We start from the raw sequence: 21432 nt of genomic DNA on the forward strand, positions 1-21432 counted from the left end.
CCCTGGATTGTTGGAAGAGGGCCCAGCCACACCCATGCAGGTACTGACAGCCGCTTCCCTGGGCTGCTGCCGCATGTACAAGCCAGACGTGGGCTCGGCACCAATAATGATTTTCATTATCTGTATCTCATGCTGTTTTTTTACATTGAAATTTTCTTTTTATATTTTCTAATTGAAGTATCAGTTCAGTTCAGTCTCTCAGTCATGTCCAACTCTTTGCGACCCCATGAACTGCAGCATGCCAGGCCTCCCTGTTCATCACCAACTCCTGGAGTTACCCAAACGCATGTCTGTTGAGTCGGTGATGCCATCCAACCATCTCATCCTCTGTCGTCCCCTTCTCCCATATTTCCCAGCATCAGGGTCTTTTCCAATGAGTCAGCTCTTCACACCAGGTGGCCAAAGTATTGGCGTTTCAGCTTCAGCATCAGTCCTTCCAATGAACACCCAGGACTGATCTCCTTTAGGATGGACTGGTTGAATCTTCTTGCGGTCCTAGGGACTTTCAAGAGTCTTCTCCAACACCACAGTTCAAAAGCATCAATTCTTCAGTGCTCAGCTTTCTTTATAGTCCAACTCCCACATCCATACTATAATGTTGTGTCAGTTTCAGGCATACAGAGAAGTGATTCGGTTATACACACCCACACACACACATACATATATATTATATATATATTCCTTTTCAGATTCCTTTCCCTAATAGATTATTATAGGTTATTGAGTACAGTTCCCTGTGCTATATGGTAGGTCTTCGTTGATTATTTTATATACAGTCATGTGCCTATGTTAATCCCAAACTCCTGATTTATCCCTCCCCACCCACCCCCCCATCCCTTTTGGTAAACGTAAGTTTGTTTTTCATGTCTATCTCATGATATTTCGACATCTTCAAAGTTTTTCTGACCTGGGAGAGGCTAGCCAATTCTCAGATATGTGGAAGGGAGAACACCTTTCGTACACAAACCACCCCATCTGAATCTTCAGCCCCAACCATTTTATAAGAAGACACACCTGCTTCCATGTGGTTCTCAAATTTCTCTTATCTGTCACATAACTCTCACACACCACGCCAATATTTCCTCTGCCCTTAGGCAACCGCACTACCTAGGCAGCACAGCGGTGAAGAATCTGCCTGCCAGTGCGGGAGATGCAAGAGACTCAGGTTTGATCCCTGTGTTGAGAAGATTCTGTAGAGTAGGAAATGGCAACCCACTCCAGGATTCTTGCCTGGACCATTTCATGGACAGAGGAGCCTGGTAGGCTACAGTCCATGAGGTTGTAAAGAGTCCGACATGACTGAGCACACACTCGAGGCAACTAGAGCTCACCCCTTCTGCCCAGAGCCCATTGGAATTGCTCACACTAGTCAATCCCGAACTGTTTACCCTACCCTTCCTAGCCTTTCCTGGGAAAAAAAAAACAACCCTATCCTGAGTGTTCCTCTCACCCCAGTTTCTGCCTCCTGACCACCCTGATGCTCCCCACATGGCCCTGCATGGTATGGTGTGCCTCCTTCTCTCAAGAAGTCTAAGTACTGAATCCTTCTCTCAATGGCATTGGCCTCTCCTTGGCACTCAGTCACCACCATAAATTAAAATCCCAAGGGTACAGATGAGACAGTCCCTGCCTGTAGGAGCTCACAGTGTCCTGAACGGGACAGACATTAAACAGATAACGAGAAATTGAATATGTGGAGGTGTGTGCTATCAAGAAGATATATGGGAAACTGCAAGGGTCTTAACCCTCTGAGATGCTGAGATGGATGTCCACGGATTTTGCTACATTAGCATCTGTTCCCAAGACACTGCTTTTTAAAATAATTTAATTAATTCAGCTGCACTGGGTCTTGCAGCACATGGGATTTTCGGTCTTTCTTGTGGCATGTGGGGTCTTTTTTAGTTGCAGCATGGGGGATCTAGTTCACTGACCAGGGATCAAACCCAGGCCCCCTGCATTGGGAGCATGGAGTTTAGCCACTGAACCATCAGGGAAGTCTCCCCACTGCCAACCCAGGCACTGTTTGAGCATCACCCTTCCCTGCTCCCAGTTGCTGGTTCTATGGCATTCACTCCCAAGCTTTCTTGTAATCGGTGCAATTCTTAGGCCTGGCCAGTTTATGCATCCTCCCCCACCCCCCATCCCCTACCTGCCAGTCACTGGCCTGGGGAGCAGGCGTGGGACTTAAACTAGGCTAAGGACAGTCAGCTGGTACCCAACTCAGCCACTGGGTGGAGAGAGATCACTTGGAAATAGAGCCAACCCAGAGGAGCGGTGGTGCAGGTTCAGAGCCTAGAGGTAGCTGTTGGTCCTGGCTGTATCCTTGGTTTGCTAGCTGTGATGTCCGACAAATTCCCTTTTTGCCCTAACCAAGCTGAGCTGGGTTTCTGGCAGTGAAATCAAGCATCTTGACCAGTATAGGGAGCTGCCCCCACTGGGGGCGTCAGGGGAGGATTTCCTGTAGAGGTGGCAGTTAAATCAAGAAGTGAAGATGACTAGGGGTCAGCCAGGTGGAGAAGAGGAAGAGGGAATATTCTAGGCAGAAAGAGCGGCAGGAGAGAAGGCCTTAGGGTAGGAAGAACAAAGCTGTAGGAATGTGTTTGCTTCATCACCTTGCGTGTGTCCTATTATAAACACCTTTTTAAAATTTTTTGGGCTTCCTTGGTGGCTCAGCTGTAAATTTATTTTATTTATTTGACTGTGACGGGTCATAGTTGTGGCACGCAAAATCCTGGATCTTTGTTGCAGCGTGTGGGATGTAGCTCCCTGACCAGTTGCAGCATGTGGAATCTTTTAGGCTGAGGCATGCAAACTCTTAGTTGCAACATGTGAGTTCTAGTTTCCTGACCAGGAATGGAACCTGGGATAGCTGCGTTGGGAGCACGGAATCTTAGCCCCTGGACCAGCAGGGAAGTCCCTATAAACACCTTTGATGAATAACCTTTATTAAATAAGCTCCATGACCCTTATTTACAGTCATGTCCATTTATAAAGCACTTTATTGTTTGAAAATCTTTTGTTGTTTGGTGTGTCGATTTATTAAAAGTTAATATTTGGTTCCACTCTCATGAACCTGACCAGGCTTACTATTCAGACTAATTTTCTGCTTTGCACACAGACTTTTGGACCTAAAAGACTGACTCAGAAACCTAGAAGGATTGGTGACAGGTTTGGGAGCTTGGGGAAGGGGGTCTGGGGCCAAGGGTCAGTTTTGCCCAGTGTTACAGCTGCCAAGAGAGCAGAGTCGACCCACCCTGGCTCAGAGCAGCCATTCATTAGCTGGAAAAGAGAGATGAATGTGTTAATCTTTGGCTTTGCCTTTGACCCCTAGAGAACTGGCATTGACAACTCCGGAAATTTGGCTGCTACCTAAGGCCGGCTCTCAGTTACAGAATCAGCAAGCCCGCCAGAGGGTGCAGGGAGCGGTGAACAAGACTCTTTGCAATGTCGATTATTAATACCATTTCTTCTCTGTGCTCCCCTTCCAGACTCTGTCCCCATCTCCAGATTATTCTGTGTACCTGAGGGAAATGGGGGAAAGCTGAGTTCATCCTTTCTTGTACTCCATCTTGGGCTAAGGACAGTTAGCGAGGTGCTGGAGATTTTTCCACATGTGAACACCCTTTGTGTTACTAAAATCTGTTATTTTATACTTGCATTATCTGATTTAACTTTGCTTCTCCAAATTATAAACTCTTTGCGGGAATAAGTGATTGTGCACATCTTTGTAGGCCTAATAAGATCTTTGATTCTTAAGTCAATGACTTTTACTGAACTCACCACTGTGCTTAGAAAAGGTCCAGCAGAGGTCCAGGCTGGAAGGGACCCTGGTCCACATTTGGGGGTCAAGTGAATAGAGCAGGCAGGGGGGCACTGTGCCCCTATGGGCTATGGGCCAGCAGTGGGCTCTGGATCAGGTAGGGTCAGTCACAGGCCCTGGCATGGAGACGAGAGTTTGGGTGGGAGCCCTGTGTTCCAAGTGATGGGGGGCAAGTCAGCAGGGCAAGCTGAGTCCTGGTTGGGATCAGACTCAGGCCTTGAGCTGGGGAGTCAGGTTCTACAGCAGAGGATGCTGAGTTCCGGGTGGTCCATGCAAACCCTCGCCCTGGCTTCGAGGGTCGGTGCGTGCGGGCAGCGAACGCGGAGGCCCAGGTGTGGGTTGGTGGCCGGGGGCGGTCCTTCGCCCTGGCGTGGAGACTCCGGGACGGCAGGGGGCGCTGCGTCCCGGGCGGGAAGTTCCGGCCGGCTCCGGGTCGGCAGGGGGCGCTGCTTCCTTGGCGGCGCGGAGGCCGCGCCCGGCAGGTGGCGCTCTGGCCGCGGCCGAGGCCGGCGGGCGGGCGGCGGCGCGGCGCTGCGGCCGGCTCGCGGGCCCGGAGAAGCGGCGGCGGCGGCGGGAGCGGAGGAGGCGGAGCGGCGGCGGGTACCCCCGGGCGGGCTGGGGCGCCGCTGGCCGAGCTCACAGGCCGCGGCCCGCGGAGCCCGCCATGCCGGCGCGGGCCTGAGGCGAGGCGAGCCAGGGCCGAGGCGAGCGGCGGCCGCGCCGGCCTGTGGCGCCCGCAGCGGCCCGGCCCGGGCCCGATGAGCGGCGGCCTCGGCCTCCGGCGCAGCCCGGAAATGTCCGGCAAGATCGAGAAAGCAGGTGAGGCGGGCGGGCGGCCGGGCTCCGGGGGCAAAGGCGCCGCCAGGCCCGCGGGGCGCGTCTCGGGCGGCGGGGCCGGGCCGCGCGGCGCTCCCGGGGCCACAGGCCGGCGGGGCTGGGGCGGGGGGCGGGGGCCGGGCCGGTGCGCGCCGCTCGGCCTGCGGCGTGAACTTTGAGACAAGGGGCCGGGGACCTGGGCAGGGACCGCGTGTCCCAGTGGCCCGGCGGCGGGCGGCCGTCCTTCAGGCGGTGAACGGAGGCGAGCCACAATGTATGTGTCATTTCTGAGGAGCCTCGAGTTTAAATTGAACCAGACGTCTCCACTTCGGAGGCTTCAAAGGCAGCGGGGCAGGATGTGCCTCTCGGCGTTTTCAGGGCGCGGGCGAGCTTTCCTTCGGTTTCAGGCTGAGCCCTTGGAAGCGGGGGCGTACGGGGAGCCGGTTGGGTCTGGGGTTCGGTTAGAAATCTCGTTGCCAGCCTCATCTCTTTGTGTCTTCCTAGAGATCTCAGAACCTCGCCTTCCGGTTACCTGGGTTTTCCCCGGGCTGGGAAATAGTTGTCTCCAAAGACGCAACTCGGGGGCGGTGCACCTGGGGCGCAGGACTTAATTAAGCCGGCGACACCTTGCAGGACACATCCCTGGGTCCAGGGCTTCCAGCCGGGACACCACTGGTTGTCATAACCGGATACCCTGTCATCCCCTTGGCACCTGAGCTCTGGAAGGTGGGCTCTTCGGGGGCTGGAAATGGGGCAGGTTACACTGATTTTGGACGTTGCTGGTTTCCCAGGTTGAACCAGGACACTTTTCTGAGAAGCGCCTCGGAAGTGGACCCAGAAGGCCGTGTAACTTGCAGGCTGTGGCTTGAGCACAGGAAGGACATTTTCATCGCCTTTCTTGAGGGTTTTCTGTGTATCCGGCTCTGTGCCGAGCGCCTTAAACATCGGGCTTGTTAAATCCTTACCGATTGTCTGTGAGAGCAAATGTGGTCCCGGCTTGACAGCTCAGTGCTTTCTTGCAGGCCTCCCCCCTCCCCCGGAGCCGAGGTCCCGGTGCTTTCCTTGGGGCAGGGCCCTTGGCCTCAGGTGCTGTTTCTTGGGTGTCCGTCTCATTGTTCTCCAGCCCAGGGCCCAGGCCGCTGACCACGAGACCACGAGTTCCCTGCCAGCACGCATGCTGTTTCAGAAGCACCTCCGTTAGTCTGTGCAGTGTTCCTCAGGATGTGGCGTGTCTCTGGACAGTGTTCGGGGAAATTTGGCTGTTTTTGTTTTTGTTTTTTTTTTCAAAAACAGCATCAACAGGGTTTTCTCTCATTATAAGGGTAATTGAAAATTTTGAAAGTCATGGAAAAGTCAAAAGAACACAATGAAAAGCACCTCCTCCCCTCCCCCGCCCCCAGCCCCACAGGCTGCTTTCCAGGCTCAGCCCTCTCGCATGCACTGCTCCCGGGAGAAAGGAGGTCTGAGGCCAGGTCTTCTCCGCACAGATTACCCCTGGGCCTTCCCCTCTGCCAGGAGCTCTAGTAGATGCAGAAGCAAGCGGTGCCTGCCTTCAGAGAAGCTCATCTGAGGGTGGGCAAGCCGACCCCGGCATTACCCCAGGCCGCCAGGTGGCGGGCCTGTGGGCACAGGTGAGGGGAAGGCTCTGAAAATCGGGTGAGGGTGCCCCCGTGGAGATGGGGGGCGAGGCTGACGGGGGTGTGGAAAGCTCCGCAGGAAGGTGCCTGTGGTGGGAGGTGGCTGAGCAGGGAATGCTGAGGTTGGCCCCTCACGTGGAGCTGGCGGGAGGTCCGTCCTTCTAACCTCAGGTCCTCTGCTGGGATGCAGGCACAGCTGTCAAGGCAGACTGGGACACTCCGGAATGAAGGGTAAGCCTTCCGGGTGGTTTCTGCTGGTCATCGTAGGTGGCCGTCAACTTTGCATTTCAACAAGATTTCCGTTTGGGTTTCTGTTGGCGTTTTTTCCTAAATGGACCTACCCGTGAGGTCACCACCAGGGTGTTTTGTTTAAAGGAAAGGCCCTCAGGTGAAGTGGTGCCTCCTCTTAGCAGGCTCTGGAAAATTATAGAGCCTGACACCCAGCCAATGACCATTGTTGTCACGTTTTGCTATTTTCTGTTGACTTGAGCAGGAGAGTTGCTTCCACGTGTTTGTAATCTCGACTCAGAAAATAGGACCAGTGCTCTGACTTCTTGGGACTTAAGGCAGCCAGGGTTTTCCGAGTGTTAGAGAAGCTTGATGCAGCCCAGGAACCCTGCAGCCCTCCCCACCGAATCCCTCTTGGGACCTGCAGCCCCTTCAGCCGCCAGGGAGATCTTTGATTCTGTCTGCCTTTTTACTTCCTCACAGTGCCTGCCTGGCGTCGGGGTCACAGATACCCCCCTCCTCTGAGGGTAGACCCTTCGTCGGGACCAGATCAGGCTGTCTGCAGTCATCTGCTCCGGGCCCAGTGGGGGTCAGCACAGTCTGGGTTCCAGAGGGGGGGCGCAGGGTCAGCTTGCTGACTGGTTGGAGCTGACCACTTAGGCTCGGTGGAGAAGGGTTGAACCTGGAAGGCCAGGAAGGCTGCTGGAGTCGGGGTACGGGGAGGCTCCTCGGTGTCTTCCAGATGTAATGGGAAGGCAGGGAGCAAGCGGAGCCAGAGGGCTTAGGGAGCTCCCGGGGTGAGCTGTGGGCAGGGCAGGCTCGGAGAAGAGGCCTTGCAGGGGAGCTGAGAGGGGCCTGTTGTGAGGACTTGCGCCGTGGGGTGTGCAGTGCTGGGCTGCTTTGGGGAGCAGTGAGCCTGATTCCGGCGCGTCTGCAGTTCCGGGGGTCAGCGCGCGCGTGCTTCCTCCCAGCAGGCACACCGCATGGGGGGAGCTGAAGCCTTAACCTTCCTGGAGGCCAGACACCCCTCTTGCCTGATGAGCGGAAGTGACAGGCTGGTGGCGGTGGGCTGGAGTCAGGCCATAGATGTGTGTGAGCCACGTGTGTTCTTGGAGAAAAACGAATTGATGGTCCGTATTTAAAAATCAGGAGATCATTCACCAATCTCGGGTTCCTGGTTCTTTTGAAAAGCAAACAGCCCTGGTAACCCTGAGCCCTGCTGCTGCGAGCCACTCTGGCGGGGCCACCCCCCTCGCTGCCACCCTAGCACCCACGCCCGCTTCCCACTCAGACTGGCAGCATTCCAGTGTGCGTCCCTTTCCTTGCAGAAACCACCACTCGTGTTTGTTTGCTTTTTATCTGGACTTTGAAGTCTTTGCTCCATTCCTTCACAGATTCGTTCCTCCATCCCTTTGCTCGGCACTGATCGAGGGGTCAGCGCCTGGGGTCTGGTGCTGTGCTGGACTCTGGGGAATGGGGGTGACCTCAGGGGACACTTTGCGGTCACACAGGCCTTAGCTCTGGCAGAGTTGGGGGTGCTGGGGTGTTACCAGGGATCGCATCAGACTTTTGGTGGAACTGTGAGGGGTGGGCAGTTAAGTGGGCCCAGCCGAGGGGGCAGGAAGAAGGGGGCTTCAGTTTCACCAACTGTACTCCTCAGAATCTCTGGGCTTGTTCCTCAGTTCCAGGTTGGGTAGTTTATCCAGAACCTCCTAGAGGCCTGACGTTGTTCTAGTGTTCGGGATGCAAGAAGGATTTCTGTCTCCAGGGCCATAGGATCCATCTGGAGTAGATGTAAATTTTGCAGGGGTTTCTCGGTTTTTTTTTTTTTTTAAAGGCGGGTGGTTCTTTCCCTGCCGTGTACTCCTAGCAGACCACGGGGGTCTGTCCAGGACCTTCATGCATCACCAAGCCCTCTGGCTGCTCTTTCGGCTCCTTGTGGCTTCAGGCTGCTCTGTGGGGCGCTGACTGAAGCGGTGGTGGACTCGGCCAGCACCCTGCCTCAGGGCAGAGTAAGTACAGTGTCTCAGACTCAGGTGTTGAGTTTTTCAGATGTGCCAAGATGCTTTCCTTAAAAAGAAACTTTACCTTGTTTGCAGTCATAGTAACTTGTGACTGTGTATTTTCTCAGAACAGATGAAAAGTACAAGCCCAGGCTCTCACAGGAGGCTGCAACTTTTGGCCAGGAGAGTGTCCTCCTAGATCAGTTTTAAAAGTCCTCAAATCTTAATACTTCCTTTACCCCCTCCAGTATTGATTCTTGTGCTCAAAATGTATCCAGTCCATAAATAGCAACACTTTCAGGGCACCTGCGGTCATTGACTGCCTCCCTCCCACGGCCCTCCACATGGGAGACGCCATGTGCCCCTCGAAGTGGCCTGGACCCCGCTGGGCCTGGCCTTCCTGGTTCCCGGGCCAGGGATAACATCAAAATGGTCTTGAACCTGCGTACAGTTTCTGTAGTCTCTGTCCAGAGTGCATCGATAGATGACCTCATTTCAGTGATCCCCATGAGTCCTGGGGGCCAGAGCAGGGCCAGTGAGCCCCGCTTCCCCCCCTGAGGGCGGCTGAGGCCCGGGAAGGCTGATGATTTGCCCAGGGTCACAGCGCGTCTGTGCCCCAGCTCCACCAGCCCCTTTAGGGAGCATTGCTTAGAGCTTCCTAATTGCTGGAGACACAGTAGCTTAATCTGATTGTTCATGTTTCTAAGTTTCTTTTCTGGTTTTTTTTTTTAAATCCTGTTGCATTAGGGTAGGCCCAATGCAGTCTTTGGGCTTCCCTGGTGACTGAGTCAGTAAAGAATCCACCTGCAATGCGGGAGACCTAGGCTCGATCCCTGGATTGGGAAGATCCCTTGGAAGAGGGCATGGCAACCCACTTGGTATTCTTGCCTGAAGAATCCCCATGGACAGAGAAGCCTGGCGGGCCGCAGTCCATGGGGAAGCAAGGAGGCGGTCACGACCAAGCACATGGCATACAACGCAGTCTTCAGGCTGCCTAGATACTAATAACAATTTTATCAGCTGTATCGTAAGAAATAGCATAAGACATAAGAAATAGCACAGACGCAAGCTAACCATGTTTTACAAAATCAACTGCAGCAACCCCCTGTTGCCTGGTCTCCTGAGCAGCTGTTGGCAGAGGCGGTTTGAATGGGACTCCTTGCAGCCAGCAGCCCTGATAGGAGGCCTGTAAAGATGAGTCATGTATGAGCTTGCAGAAAAACCATGTCCCAGGCCGGCCTGGATTGGAGCACGCCTTGAGCACAGGGCTGGGTCTTACCTCCGGCCAGTTGACTGCGTTCCTGTTGCCATAACAAGATGACGCACTGCACAGAAGAGCTGCCTGGCAGGGCCCCCGCTCCGCACCCCCCGAGGCCCCCAGGGCCCTGCCGCCCGACAGGTGTTCTCCTGGTTCGGCTCCCACCTTGCCCGGAGGCTGCTGTAGGATTTAAAACCAAACAAACAAGAAAACCAGTTTGTGAATTACCGAGGGATCTGTCATCTGAGTTTGTGGTCATCTGTCTTAGGCCGTTTGACCGTTGTGACCTCGGGAGAGTCTTTCTTTTTGGGTCTCGTTTTCTCCATCTGTGCCATGAAAGGGGAGAAGAGGGAATCTAAAATTAGTGCATCCTTGTTTTGTTTTAAAGCAGGCCTGTATTCTTTTTCAAAAGTTTACTTGTGAGGTTTTTTTTTTTAACTTTTAAAAATTACTTATTTATTTATTTTACTTTTTATTTGATATTGAAGTCCAGTTGATTAACAGTGTTGTGATGGCTTCAGGTGGACGGCACAGGGACTCAGCCATACATACTTCATACATGTGTCCTTTCTGCCCCCCGCTCCCCTCCCGTCCAGGCCGCGATGTAACGTTGAGCAGGGTTCTCCGAGCAGCAGGAGAAGGAACTCTTTAGTTCCTAGGAATGCTGCTTGCTGACTGTTGGGCACTGCGAGGCCCCTCCATGGGCCCTCTGCCAGCTCGGTGTGAAAACCCGCTTCCTGGACGTGCTCAGCCGCCTCTGCCAGAGCTGACTGCCTTTAGGCTCTTCGTGCCTCCTCTTCCTCTAGCAGAGACAGTGCATTCCCTAGGAGGGCCCCAGAGGAACCTTCTGGATAGGAGGATACTGTTTAGCTCATTCAGAAACCAAAGCCCCAGTTTCCTTTCCTCAAGTTAAAAACCAGCAGATACAGTCCTAAGTAGACTGTTAGCCTCTTGAGGCAGAGTGTCTGCCGGGTCTACCATGGTGTTGGCATCACTGTGTCTAGAAGACAGTAGGTGCTCAAAGACTCTTCGTTGTGAATTTAGTTTAATGTTGTCAAAGGATGAACTCAGGTTTCTGATTCCAAGTCTCGAAATCCTCTTTGAATGAGCTCTTTCTGGGCTTGAATCGCCAGCTAGGATGGTCCTCGGTGCGCTAGTTGGACCAGTGCTCTGATACGGGTGTGCAGTTAGTTGGGGTTCTGGGTTAACCACATGCGTGGATCAGTGTTTCAGTGTGTCCTTCCAGGGATGGGTGAGGAGGCTGAGCTCAGTGCCCCGAGGCCCTTTCGGGAGAGCTCGAGGGCGTGGCGCAGCCTGAGGCTCCGGGCCGTCGGCGACCGCGGCCGCGCATGGTTCTGGGGCGCCGGGATCCAGCGCTCTCAGGCTGTGCTCCTTCGTGTCAGGCAGTCACAGTTTTGCCTTTCATTTGCAGCCTGCAGCCAGCATGTGCCTGCTCTGCCCAGCCTGCCTCCGTGACGAGCCATGATGGGAGGCCCTGTCTGCTCTTGTTATCTGTTTCCTTTGGCCTCTGAGCAGGATTTCGGACTCGCTGCGTGCTCTGCTGACTCTGTATGGAGTGGTTGTACAGTACATGCCGTCTTTGAGGGGCTAGAGAGCTGGGCTGCTGGTCTTCTGCCGGTCTCTTCCAGATGGTCTTCTGCCAGCTCCTCTTTCTTCTGGGTCAGGGGTTTAAGCAGAGTCTCTCCTGCTACTTCTTCTTTTCTGAGCGAAGATGCAGTGGCCTCAGATGGTCTCAATTCCTCTTTCTCCCCACTGGTTTCTTCCAGGCTGCGGTTTGGAAGACAGATGATGGTTCTCTGACTGTCCTGTGCTACAATCTGGACCCTGTCTTCCTAAAATGCAGTTCCTGTGTCATAGCAGCTCAGATCCCCGGTTCCCGTTGGTCTCTTAAAGATGCCCTTTCTCCTTGCTTACTTTTCATTGGCTGGATGGTTTCAGACGGTCATTTTACTGCAGGTTAACTTTGGTGATCAGGACCCTCTGCCCTCCTTTTCAAGCGTAGAAGAAATGCAGCTGTGAGGCCCAGGATGGTGTGTGGCGCTTCCTGGGCTGGGGACAGTGGGCAGGCTGCAGGCGTTGGTGTGGACTCGACAGGGGTGGCTCCCAGTGACATGCTTACTGTTACCACTGGGAGCCAGCCCGTGGTCCCCCAAGCAGAAGTGCGGTGCTTCCAGCCTTTGAGAGAAGGAAAGTGTGGACGTGGAATGAGAGAACAGGAGGATGAGATGGCACCGAGTAGCCACTTAATTGGCCCCAAACAAGCAAACAGAAAAACAAACAAAACCTCTGGCTTGGAGACAGAGGTTGTATTTATTTTCTGGTTGTGGATAATCATGTGTGCCCTCTCTCTTCGAGTGACTGTGAATAAATAGATGGGGGATTGTGCATGGTCTTGGAATTGGCTGCTCTCAGCCCCTCCTTTCAGTGATAAATACAAGTAGTGGCAGTAGCTGGCAGTCCTTGAGCTCTTCCCACGTGCCGGGACCAGGCTCCGTTGTGTGTGCTGCACACACGTGGTCTCCACTAGTCCTCACAGCAGGAGCGAGGCACTATTGAGGACGAAACTCCACGCGGAGCTTCTCTTTGTGCCTGGGATCCTGAGGTCCTTGAATAGCTCAGATTTGCCTGTGGTCGTCCTGCGTTGGGGGCAAGATAGGACTAAGGTTCATTTGGCTGCATCTTATTTTTCCCATATTTCCATTGGCTGTGACGGCATTGTTCTCTTGGCTGTTGTAACTTGGGGCGAAATGAGCGTCCACATTTCCAGGGACTTTTCCACCAGTGAGGAGGCTGCTGCACTTAAAGGGCCACTTGACAGTTTTGGGGTGCTTGAGATGACTGCTCCCCTGGCTCTCCTGCTCCAGCTCTGGCAGGGGGAGGTGAGCAGGAATCCCTCCTTCTTGCTGAGCAACCTTGGGCAGACGGCTTAATCTTTCTGAGCCTCTTGTGCTTCTGTTGTCACCTGATGGGGAGGACAGACCCATCTCCACGCCCTTTTTGACACTGATTCTTTGTGAGTCATCTGCAGTATCAAGGGGGATGTGAGTTAGGGTCGTTGGTTTTTAATGACACTGGTGTTGCAGGGCACTGTAACCATTCATCATCACGATAAAACATACTCCTTTATAGCTTTCAGAACCCTTTGATAGGCATTCGTGGGTTTTTCGGCTGTTGTTTTAGGTTTTGTTTGTCTGGTTTTTTATTAAATGGTGTTAGAGTAACACAGCCTTTCTCCCAGATGAGAAGAGTGACCACTCAGGATTATTGACTACTTCCTGTGTGCTTTAGAGTTTTACCTTCTGATCCTTGTATGATTTAATTGGGTCTGTTGTTATAGAGAGAGAAGTGGCGAGTATTGTGCCATGTGACAGTTGAGGAGAGGGAGGCGGGTCATGAGCTGAGGGAGAGGTGGGGCTCACTGGGGAGCTTGGGTTCATCATCCTTCCCTTCCCTGCAGGGCATGTGCTCCCCTGGGCCCCCAAGAGCCTGGAGCTGGGCTCTCTGCTCCTCCGCCGCAGGGCAGCTGGCTCGAGGGCGCTGTCGTTGTCTTTGGTTGGAACCTGCTCTGGGATTCCCCCTGGGGCTTTCCAGCTCCTCTCCAGGACTGTCAAGGTGGCGTCACATCTGCCTACAGATTTATGAAGCAGCTTCTGGTCTCTGGGGTATGGAGGCGGCTTGGTTTGCTGAAAATACTGCAGGGGAATCTACTTTGGATGTAAACAGTGAAAAGTGGGCCTTAGTCAGCGTAGCTCTGCCCACCCACCTGCAGACTCAGCCACCCTACTCAGCCACCCACTCACTCACCCCTCCGTCCATTCAGCACGTCTCCGTCCATTCAGCGCCAGTGACTGTTCACCCAGCGTCCAGCTGCCTGTTGTGGCACCAGGTACTGAGAAGTTTAGGGGAAATCTGCGGCCTTGGGAAGCTGATGATCCGGTCTACACTCCGTGCAGGAGACCTTTGATCTAGGCTTTCACAGTTCTCTTAACATTCATGCATATTAGAGGCAGCGTGAGCCTGGGGCTAGAGCTCAGGAGACCTGCTTCATGGCCCCTGGGTCTGCACTGTGGCCTGGATCAGTGCCCTCTGAGCCTGTCTCCCCCCCAACCTCAGGAGATGAGAGGACAGACTCCCGGCACAGGTCGGGGGTTGGGGGGGGGGGGTGGTGTGCGGCCTTCGGCTGAGTCCTCCTGCTGCAGTTCCGCATCCCAGCTCTCCACGGAACAGTGGGATTGTGGGCAGGTGGCTTTGCCTGTCTAAGCCTCAGTGCTTTATCTGCAAAAGGGAAAGAAAATTCTAACAGGGCCTACCTTATGGTGTTGAGAGAAGATTAAATGAGATGATGCCCATGAAGCATGTAGCAGAGTGTTGACACAATAAACATTAGTTTTGTCCCTACCCCATGTCCCCTTCTGCTCTGAAACGACCATTTCCTTTAGTACGGCCATGTGGTAAGTGAAGTTCAGACCTCAACACTCCCAGAAGGAGGGGAGTTCTCTGGCTCTTCAGGTGTTTCCTTGTAGGCTGTGTCTGTGTCTGTCACTGTCAAAGTTGAATTCCAGGAGATAAGTTTTTACAACTAAGTAATAGACCTCCAAAGAGATAATGTATGGGAAGAGGAGACGGCATTTCACTTCAGCTACACAAGTGCCCTGTCACATGCAGCAGGGGAGGAAAGCCCTGCTTCTGTCTGCAAGTCTGCCCAAAAGGGCTGGGCCTGTGCTTGTGGGCAGCGGCTCGTCTCAGCCGGAGCAGGGCTGGTCACCCGCAGGTACGTTTTTGCTCCATCCCTTAGACAGCACCTCAGTTTCTCATTGTCGGGGAGACTCTCAGGGTTAACTCGGCCATCTTTGTTCAACACTGAACGTGAAATGATCACAGGGTGTTGCCTTTGTTTTGTGATAGCCGAAACCCCGCAAGCTCTTCAAGGGCCTTATGTGCAGGTAACTTACAAATTGCTCTGAATCGGCAAGTGGGTTGGTTTCATACCCATTGTTTCTCCTCCTTGATTAATTTTCACAGTTTAAAATAGATTTGGAAATTCGGATGTATTGTTCTGAGGCTTGCTTCCTTAACCCTTCTCTCCCAGGCCTTACTGGTAAGTGAGGGTGAATGCGTGTCGTCTGCCTGCAGGCTTGTCAGTTCAGCTGGCGCAGGGCTGTTTGCAGAGAGGCTAAAGCCCAGTCAGCCCTTTTCACTTTCTCCAACCATTCGGTCCAGGAGCTAAAAAACCTCTCATTTAATTACCATCACCAAACTAATTTGTGCTTCTGCCTCAGCTTGTCAGAGGGTACCTTACAAATACTATTTCTCTGAGCTCATCAGAAACCCAAGGCACAGATCAGAAGCATGCTTTCCTGTAAGAGCTATCCTTGCTTTTTTTTTTCCTTGTCTGTTTCGGGGGAGCTGTCTATTAATTACCCTAAATGTGCAGGCTTGTAGAATGCAGTTTTTATATTTGACCAAGCTGGGACTTGGACTAGGAACCTGGGCTGCTCCATTTCAGGCCTATGTGGCCTGGTCCCAGCCTGGTTGTGCGGGGCACCTCCTGCCAGGGAAGTCCTGTAGACTCAGATTATCATGGGAACATGAGTCACTGTCGCCAGCGCTGCTTGGAGCTGTGGCATTTGGGGACCATGGAGAGAGAGCCAGCCTGAGTGTCAGGCCTGACACTGTCACACATCTGCCGTGTCCTCTGGGGCCGGCCTCAGACCCTCCTTGGACCTCGATATGGAGCAGTGGTTCTTGAGCTTCTTAAGATCCTTAAGTGCCGCTAAGGATCTGCTAGGTGCCCTGTGGACCCAGTGCCCAGAGAGAAAGATGACGTGTGTACGTGGTCCTGTCAACCCTGAATTCCTGCTACTGCTGCTGCTACTAAATGATAAATAATAATTTGCAAACACCCCGGATCTTGGAAAGATCAAATGGAATCTTGGGTGTCTGAATAATCAGGACTTAGTTTCTCCTAGTTTAGTCAGACCTGGGCTTGAGTGACAGTATTTATACATCCCTGAAGTTTTGTAAGGATTCCATGAGATGATGCTTGTAAACTGGTTAGCACAGTGACTCTGTGGATAAAAGGAGACCTCTTTCCCCTTCTGCATGTGAATTTCTTAAAATTTTACCTGTAGTAAAACTGACCCTTTTTTGAGTTTGTGGCTCTTTGGGTTTTAACTCATCTGTAAATTTGTGTAACCTCGGTGAGTCAGCGGTAAAGAATCCACCTGCAGTGCAGGAGGCACAGGAAACAGGTCTGATCCCTGGTCTGGAAGATCCCCTGGGGGGGGAAGTGGCCACCCACTCCAGTATTCTGACCTGGGAAATCCCAGGACAGAGGAGCCTGGTGGGCTGCAGTCCCTGGGGTCTGAAAGAGAAGGACACAACTGAGTGACTGAATACACGCACACACCACCATCAGGATTGAGAACAGTTCCATCGCCCCAGGAGGGGAAAAAACAAAGACTTTTTGCTGTCCTTTTGTTGCCAAACCCTTCCTCCACTTCTGGCTGCTGGCAGTCCGTTGGTCTGTTTTCTGTCCTTATAGTTTTGTCTTTTCCGGAATGTCATACAGCATGTAATTTTGGAAATTGGCTTCTTTTACTTAGCATACTGCCTGTGAGGTACATGAAGCTACTGTTTTTATTTAGTTTATTCCTTTTTATAGCTGAGTAGTATTCCATTGCATGGACATCATCATTATTTATCTGCATAGAATTTACTTTGGTTAACTAGCTCTGTTTCCTGGCATTTGACAAACAGAAAATATCAAACAACCTAATTAAAAAACTTGAGTAGACATCTCCAAAGAAGAAGATATGCAGATGGCCAATAAACACATGAAAAATTACTCAGCATTGCTAACCATTAGTGACGTGTATGCCACAACCACAGTGAGACACCACCTCACGCCCATCAGGATGTCTGCTTTATTAAAACATGAGAAAATAACAGGGGTTGGCCAGGATATTTAGAAATCGGAACCCTTATGCATTCTTGGTGAGAACGTAAAATGGTGCACCCATTATGGAAAACAGTGGCAGTTTCTCAAAAAATTAAAAATAGAGTAACCGTATGATTCAAGAATTCTGCTTCTGAGTAATAGACCCAAAAGAAATGAAGGAAGGGACTCAAAAAGGTATCTGTACACCCAGTTTCATAGCAGCATTATTTACACGATAGCCAAAAGGTGCCCGTCATCAGAGGATGGACAAGCAAAGTGTGATGCGTGTGCGCACAGTGAGACCTTATCCAGCCTCAAAAAGGACGGGCATCCCGTCAGCATGGATGGACCTGGAGGACATTGCGCTAGGGGAAATGTCAGACGCAGAAGGACGACTACTGTATAGTTCCACTTGTATGGCCTACCTAGAGTAATCAAATAGTCGAGACAGAAAGTAAGTGGAATAGCGGTTGCCAGGGGCTAGGAGAAGGGAGAATGGGGAATTACTGTTTAACATTTAATTAGTGTTTAAGTCCAGTTTTACAGGACAAAGAGAGTCCTGTGAGTAGATGGTAGTGATAGTAGCCCAGCAGTGTGCATGTACTTCTGACCACTGACCTGTACACTTAAAGACAGTGAAGGCAATAAGTTTTATGACAATAGGTTTAAAAAAGTACTGTGGATACCAATTATTTTTTAATATTTATTTGTATTATAATTATTCAATCTTAAATATAGTAAGTTATATTAAAACATTTTTTAAATGGTACAGTATGCCAGATATAATACTAGGGAGCAGTGCTCATGTTAAAAATGACCTCTGGTTTAATGAATTACATCTGGGCTGGGAGGACCTCTAGGTGAACTACAGGTACCTGTGGGACATGATTCTCTGGGCTTCCTGAGAGCAGCCGCTTTTATAACTGGGCGAGCCTGTGTGATCATGAAACATGGGTTTCTGTGGAGCTGGAAGCTGCTTGGCCAGGGTGGACCCCCCTCCCCTTACAGGACACTCTGCGGCTGCTCTGGGCTCCTTAAGGGGCCTCCTGGACCCCCTCCCCCCACCCCCTTACACGATGCTCCTCAGCTGTGCTGGACTCCTTAAGGGCCCTCCTCGAGGGGACTACCCACTGCTGCCCTGTGGCAGCCTTTGGTTCCCGTCCTTCATCCTTCATTGGTCTGAGGAGGGCAGTGCTGTGAGTGGGAGAGACGTCCTGGAGGTGCAGAGGTCGAGGTGAGCCCAGAGCTCGGTGGGTGCAGTAGTCTGGCACACGGTAAAGGCTATTAGTAAGATCCTCACAACCCCGGCAGGGACCTCCATCCAAGCTTCTGCCTGGAGACTGTCCTCGTTGCACCCACTGAGTTGACGGCACAGATGGGATTTGCACTAGCTCTGCTTGATGGGATTCCAGGCTCTTGGCCGCACTCATAAGAAGGCATCACTGACTTGGGGGAGGGGCCGAGAGAGGATGGCCTACAGAAGCAAGGTCCAGTCTTTCTCTTAAGATTTTAAGGCCAGGGAAGCGCTGGTAGTGTTAGATGAAACAGTGCGTCCCTTTGGAAGTTGTCGCCTTTAGGTGGTCACGACAAGTCTCTGTCCCACGAGCACTGTGAACGCGTCTATGAATCTGGGGTGATAGGCAGTCACTGCGTCTTTCGATCCTATGGCACCAATGCATGTAAGACGTACTAGTAATACAGTAATACTTCTCAGGAAATAAAATTACATTAGCAGGGTTGATTATAAGACAACACACTCTGATTCCAAATGTGAAACTATGAAGAAGTATACCTTTTAGAGTCAGGGAAATACAGCAGGAAGCCTTGATTCAGTCTCTGAGCTGCTTTCTTGAGCACCTATTGCCCTTAGTTCCTGACGAGAGATGCTGGGGCACAGTGATACATGAGCCAGGCACCTGCTCTCCCGGTCCACACTGAGCCTGTCCAGGGCTCCCCTCCACACGAGGTCTAGCCTTTGATTGAAGAATCAGACTCTAGAGTTCTGCTTATAAACATCACTCTTGCCTCGTCTCGCAGTTAGACGTCTGGACACCTCAGGAAAAGGAGCCTGAAGATCGCTGGGCTCAGGCCGATGTGACAGATGGGGTGACAGTCTCACGTCCCGGCTCCACCTGCCGTCCTGGCAGGGTTATTAATAGCACCCTCCCTGTCACTCTCAGAAGTGTTCTGATCTGGAAGACACTGGGGGAGGAATCATTTACAGCTCCTGAGTGCCACACGTTTGTGCTGGAGAGGGTCTTGGTTTTGCAGTGAGACAGCTGTTTCAGAAACACAGCCTGTTCCGGGGCGGGATCAGAGCGGTAGAGTCCCTGGAGGGTCAGCTGAGTTCGGCTTTGGTCCCGTTCTCCCTGTGGGCATCTGCCACTTCTTACGTTCCGATCGCTCAACTCATGGACGCATCAAAACCTGGGACAATTTGGTTTTAAAACAACAGCAACAATAAACATGTACATACAACAACCAGAATGTATTTACCTTATGAGAAAAGTTAGATTCACCAGATCTTAAATTCATATTCTTTGGGATGGATGGGAGGGATCTTAGTGTTTGTGTCAAGTCTTATGGAGAGAATTGGAAAAAAAAATTATATGGGGACAGCATTCTTGGGTTAAGTTAGGGATTTTCTTTTCCCTGTTGCCATAGAAAGGAGGATGGAGGTTGAATTTTTGTAAGAATTTTTATTCAAGTGCTACAGTTGATGTTCAAAGAAAACAACCAGAAAGGTAGGAAGTTTGTGTTTACGACAGATTGGTAGTTTACAGCCTGTTATGTTAGCAGGTGTTGAGGACAGGTCAGGGGTCCCTGTTCTGAGGACCTGCTAGGTGCCCCGGAATGTGACCCACCTTCTCCGGTACATCTCAGACTGTAGCACCTGGAGGTTGCTGTGCTCATTCTAGCCCCCGGTTTCTGCTTCAGCAGTTCTGGAGTTGAGCTGCGAGTTGGCATTTCTAACAAGTTCCCAGGTGATCCTAGACAAGTGTATTAGAAGGCAGAGACATTGCTTTGTCGACAAAGGTCAGTATAGTCAAAGGTATGGTTTTTCCAGTAGTCATGTATGGATGTGAGAGTTGGACCATAAAGAAAACTGAGCCCTGAAGAATTGATGCTTTAGAACTGTGGTGTTGGAGAAAACTCTTGAAAGTCTCTTGGACAGGAAGGAGATCAAACCAGTGAATCCTAAAGGAAATCAACCCTGAATATTCATTGGAAGGGCTGATGCTGAAGCTCCAATCCTTTGGCCACCTGATGCAAAGAGCTGACTCATTGGAAAAGACCCTGATGCTGGGCAAGATTGAAGGCAGGAAGAGAAGGGGACGACAGAGGATGAGATGGTTGGATGGCATCACCAACTCAATGGACCTGAGTTTGAGTAAACTCCAAGAGATGGTGATGGACCGGGAAGCCTGGAGTGCTCCAGCCCATGGGTTGCACAGAGTCAGACATGACTGAGCGACAGAACCACCCAGGTGCTGCTGGTGGGTAGGTGTTGGGATGCGGGCACTTGGGGATGACTACTTAAAGTTAAGTACAGAGAGGAATGAAAAGGCTCCTGGGGACCTGACCTGAAAAGCGGCTCCTGGAGGGTGAGGAGGGAACAGTTTATGAGCGCCGATGCCAGGAACTGTGCTGTGTGTATTTAATCCCACTAGCAGCACTGTGGGCAGCTGAGAGTGACTTCATTTTACAGATGAGAAAACTGAGGTTTACGTGACTTACCGGTTGGCATGTGGAGGAACTAGGGTAAACCATTGCCCAGTACTGAAACGAATCCTTTTTAAATGGATGAGCAGCACAGACACCTCAGAGTGAAGAAGATTAGCGCAGGAGAACAGCAGGAGAAGGACGATGTTCACAGTTCTTCCTCTTCCAGCGTGTGTTTTTCCGCAGCTCGTGAGGTGAAAAGCAGTGCTCTAATTAGCTCTGACAAGAAGATGCCCAGAAGGTTGGCAGCTATGAGGAAAACTCTGATGAATCTCACACTCAGCGTATATTGTGCCCTGAGATATTAGCTAATTGATTAGTTTCATTTATTTGTCACCGTGATTAGCAAGACAGTTTAAAACTAAGCATCTAAAAAAAAAAAAAATTAAAAAAAAATAAAACTAAGCATCTAGGACTTGAGAACCAGACTCTAAAACTGAAATTTTGTTTAAAGTCACACAGTAGTCAACTTTAGTACTTTAAAAACATTATGGTAATTTTTTTTTTTTAAACAAGCTTCTGACTTGTCTTAATGTGTAAGTGTTGTGGTTACACATAGACACATCCGTTTCAGCCCTCCTTTTCTGGATTCTCTGCTCTTCCAGACTCTCAGTTTTGGAATATCCTAGGGCTGAGTCCTCCAGTCTCTTCCTCAGCAATTTAGTCCCATATCTTTTTTTTGTTTGTTTGTTTTAAAATTTTTATTGGAGTATAATCTACAATGTTGTTAGTTTATTGCTGACAGCAGAATGAATCAGTCATGAAAGTGAAAGTCGCTCAGTCATGTCTGACTCTTTTCACTCCATGGACATAGAGTCAATGGAATTCTCCAGGCCAGAATACTGGAGTGGGTAGCCTTTTCCTTCTACAGGGGATCTTCCCAACCCAGGATCGAACCCAAGTCTCCCCGCATTGCAGGCAGATTCTTTACCAGCTGAGCCACAAGGGAAGCCTGAATCAGTCATATGTATACATATCCCCACTCC

The 21432-nt window shown here is 51.4% G+C and overlaps 1 protein-coding gene across 5 annotated transcripts in view; it reads left to right on the top strand.

Moving 5' to 3' along the window:
* The first annotated feature begins 4334 nt into the window (after positions 1 to 4334).
* Positions 4335 to 21432, top strand: part of RAPGEF1 (Rap guanine nucleotide exchange factor 1) — a 135125-nt gene continuing 118027 nt past the window's right edge. For 3 of the 5 annotated variants that reach the window (XM_043916546.1, XM_043916553.1, XM_043916556.1), the window contains exon 1: positions 4335 to 4639. In XM_043916546.1, the coding sequence (XP_043772481.1) occupies positions 4579 to 4639 (61 nt within the window). In that variant the 5' untranslated portion in view covers positions 4335 to 4578. The remainder of the gene's footprint in view (positions 4640 to 21432) is intronic. The other 2 variants (XM_043916561.1, XM_043916562.1) reach the window with 1 other exon arrangement.

The sequence above is a fragment of the Cervus elaphus genome, chromosome 11 (assembly GCF_910594005.1).
Source record: "Cervus elaphus chromosome 11, mCerEla1.1, whole genome shotgun sequence".
Classification (NCBI taxonomy): Eukaryota; Metazoa; Chordata; class Mammalia; order Artiodactyla; family Cervidae; genus Cervus; species Cervus elaphus.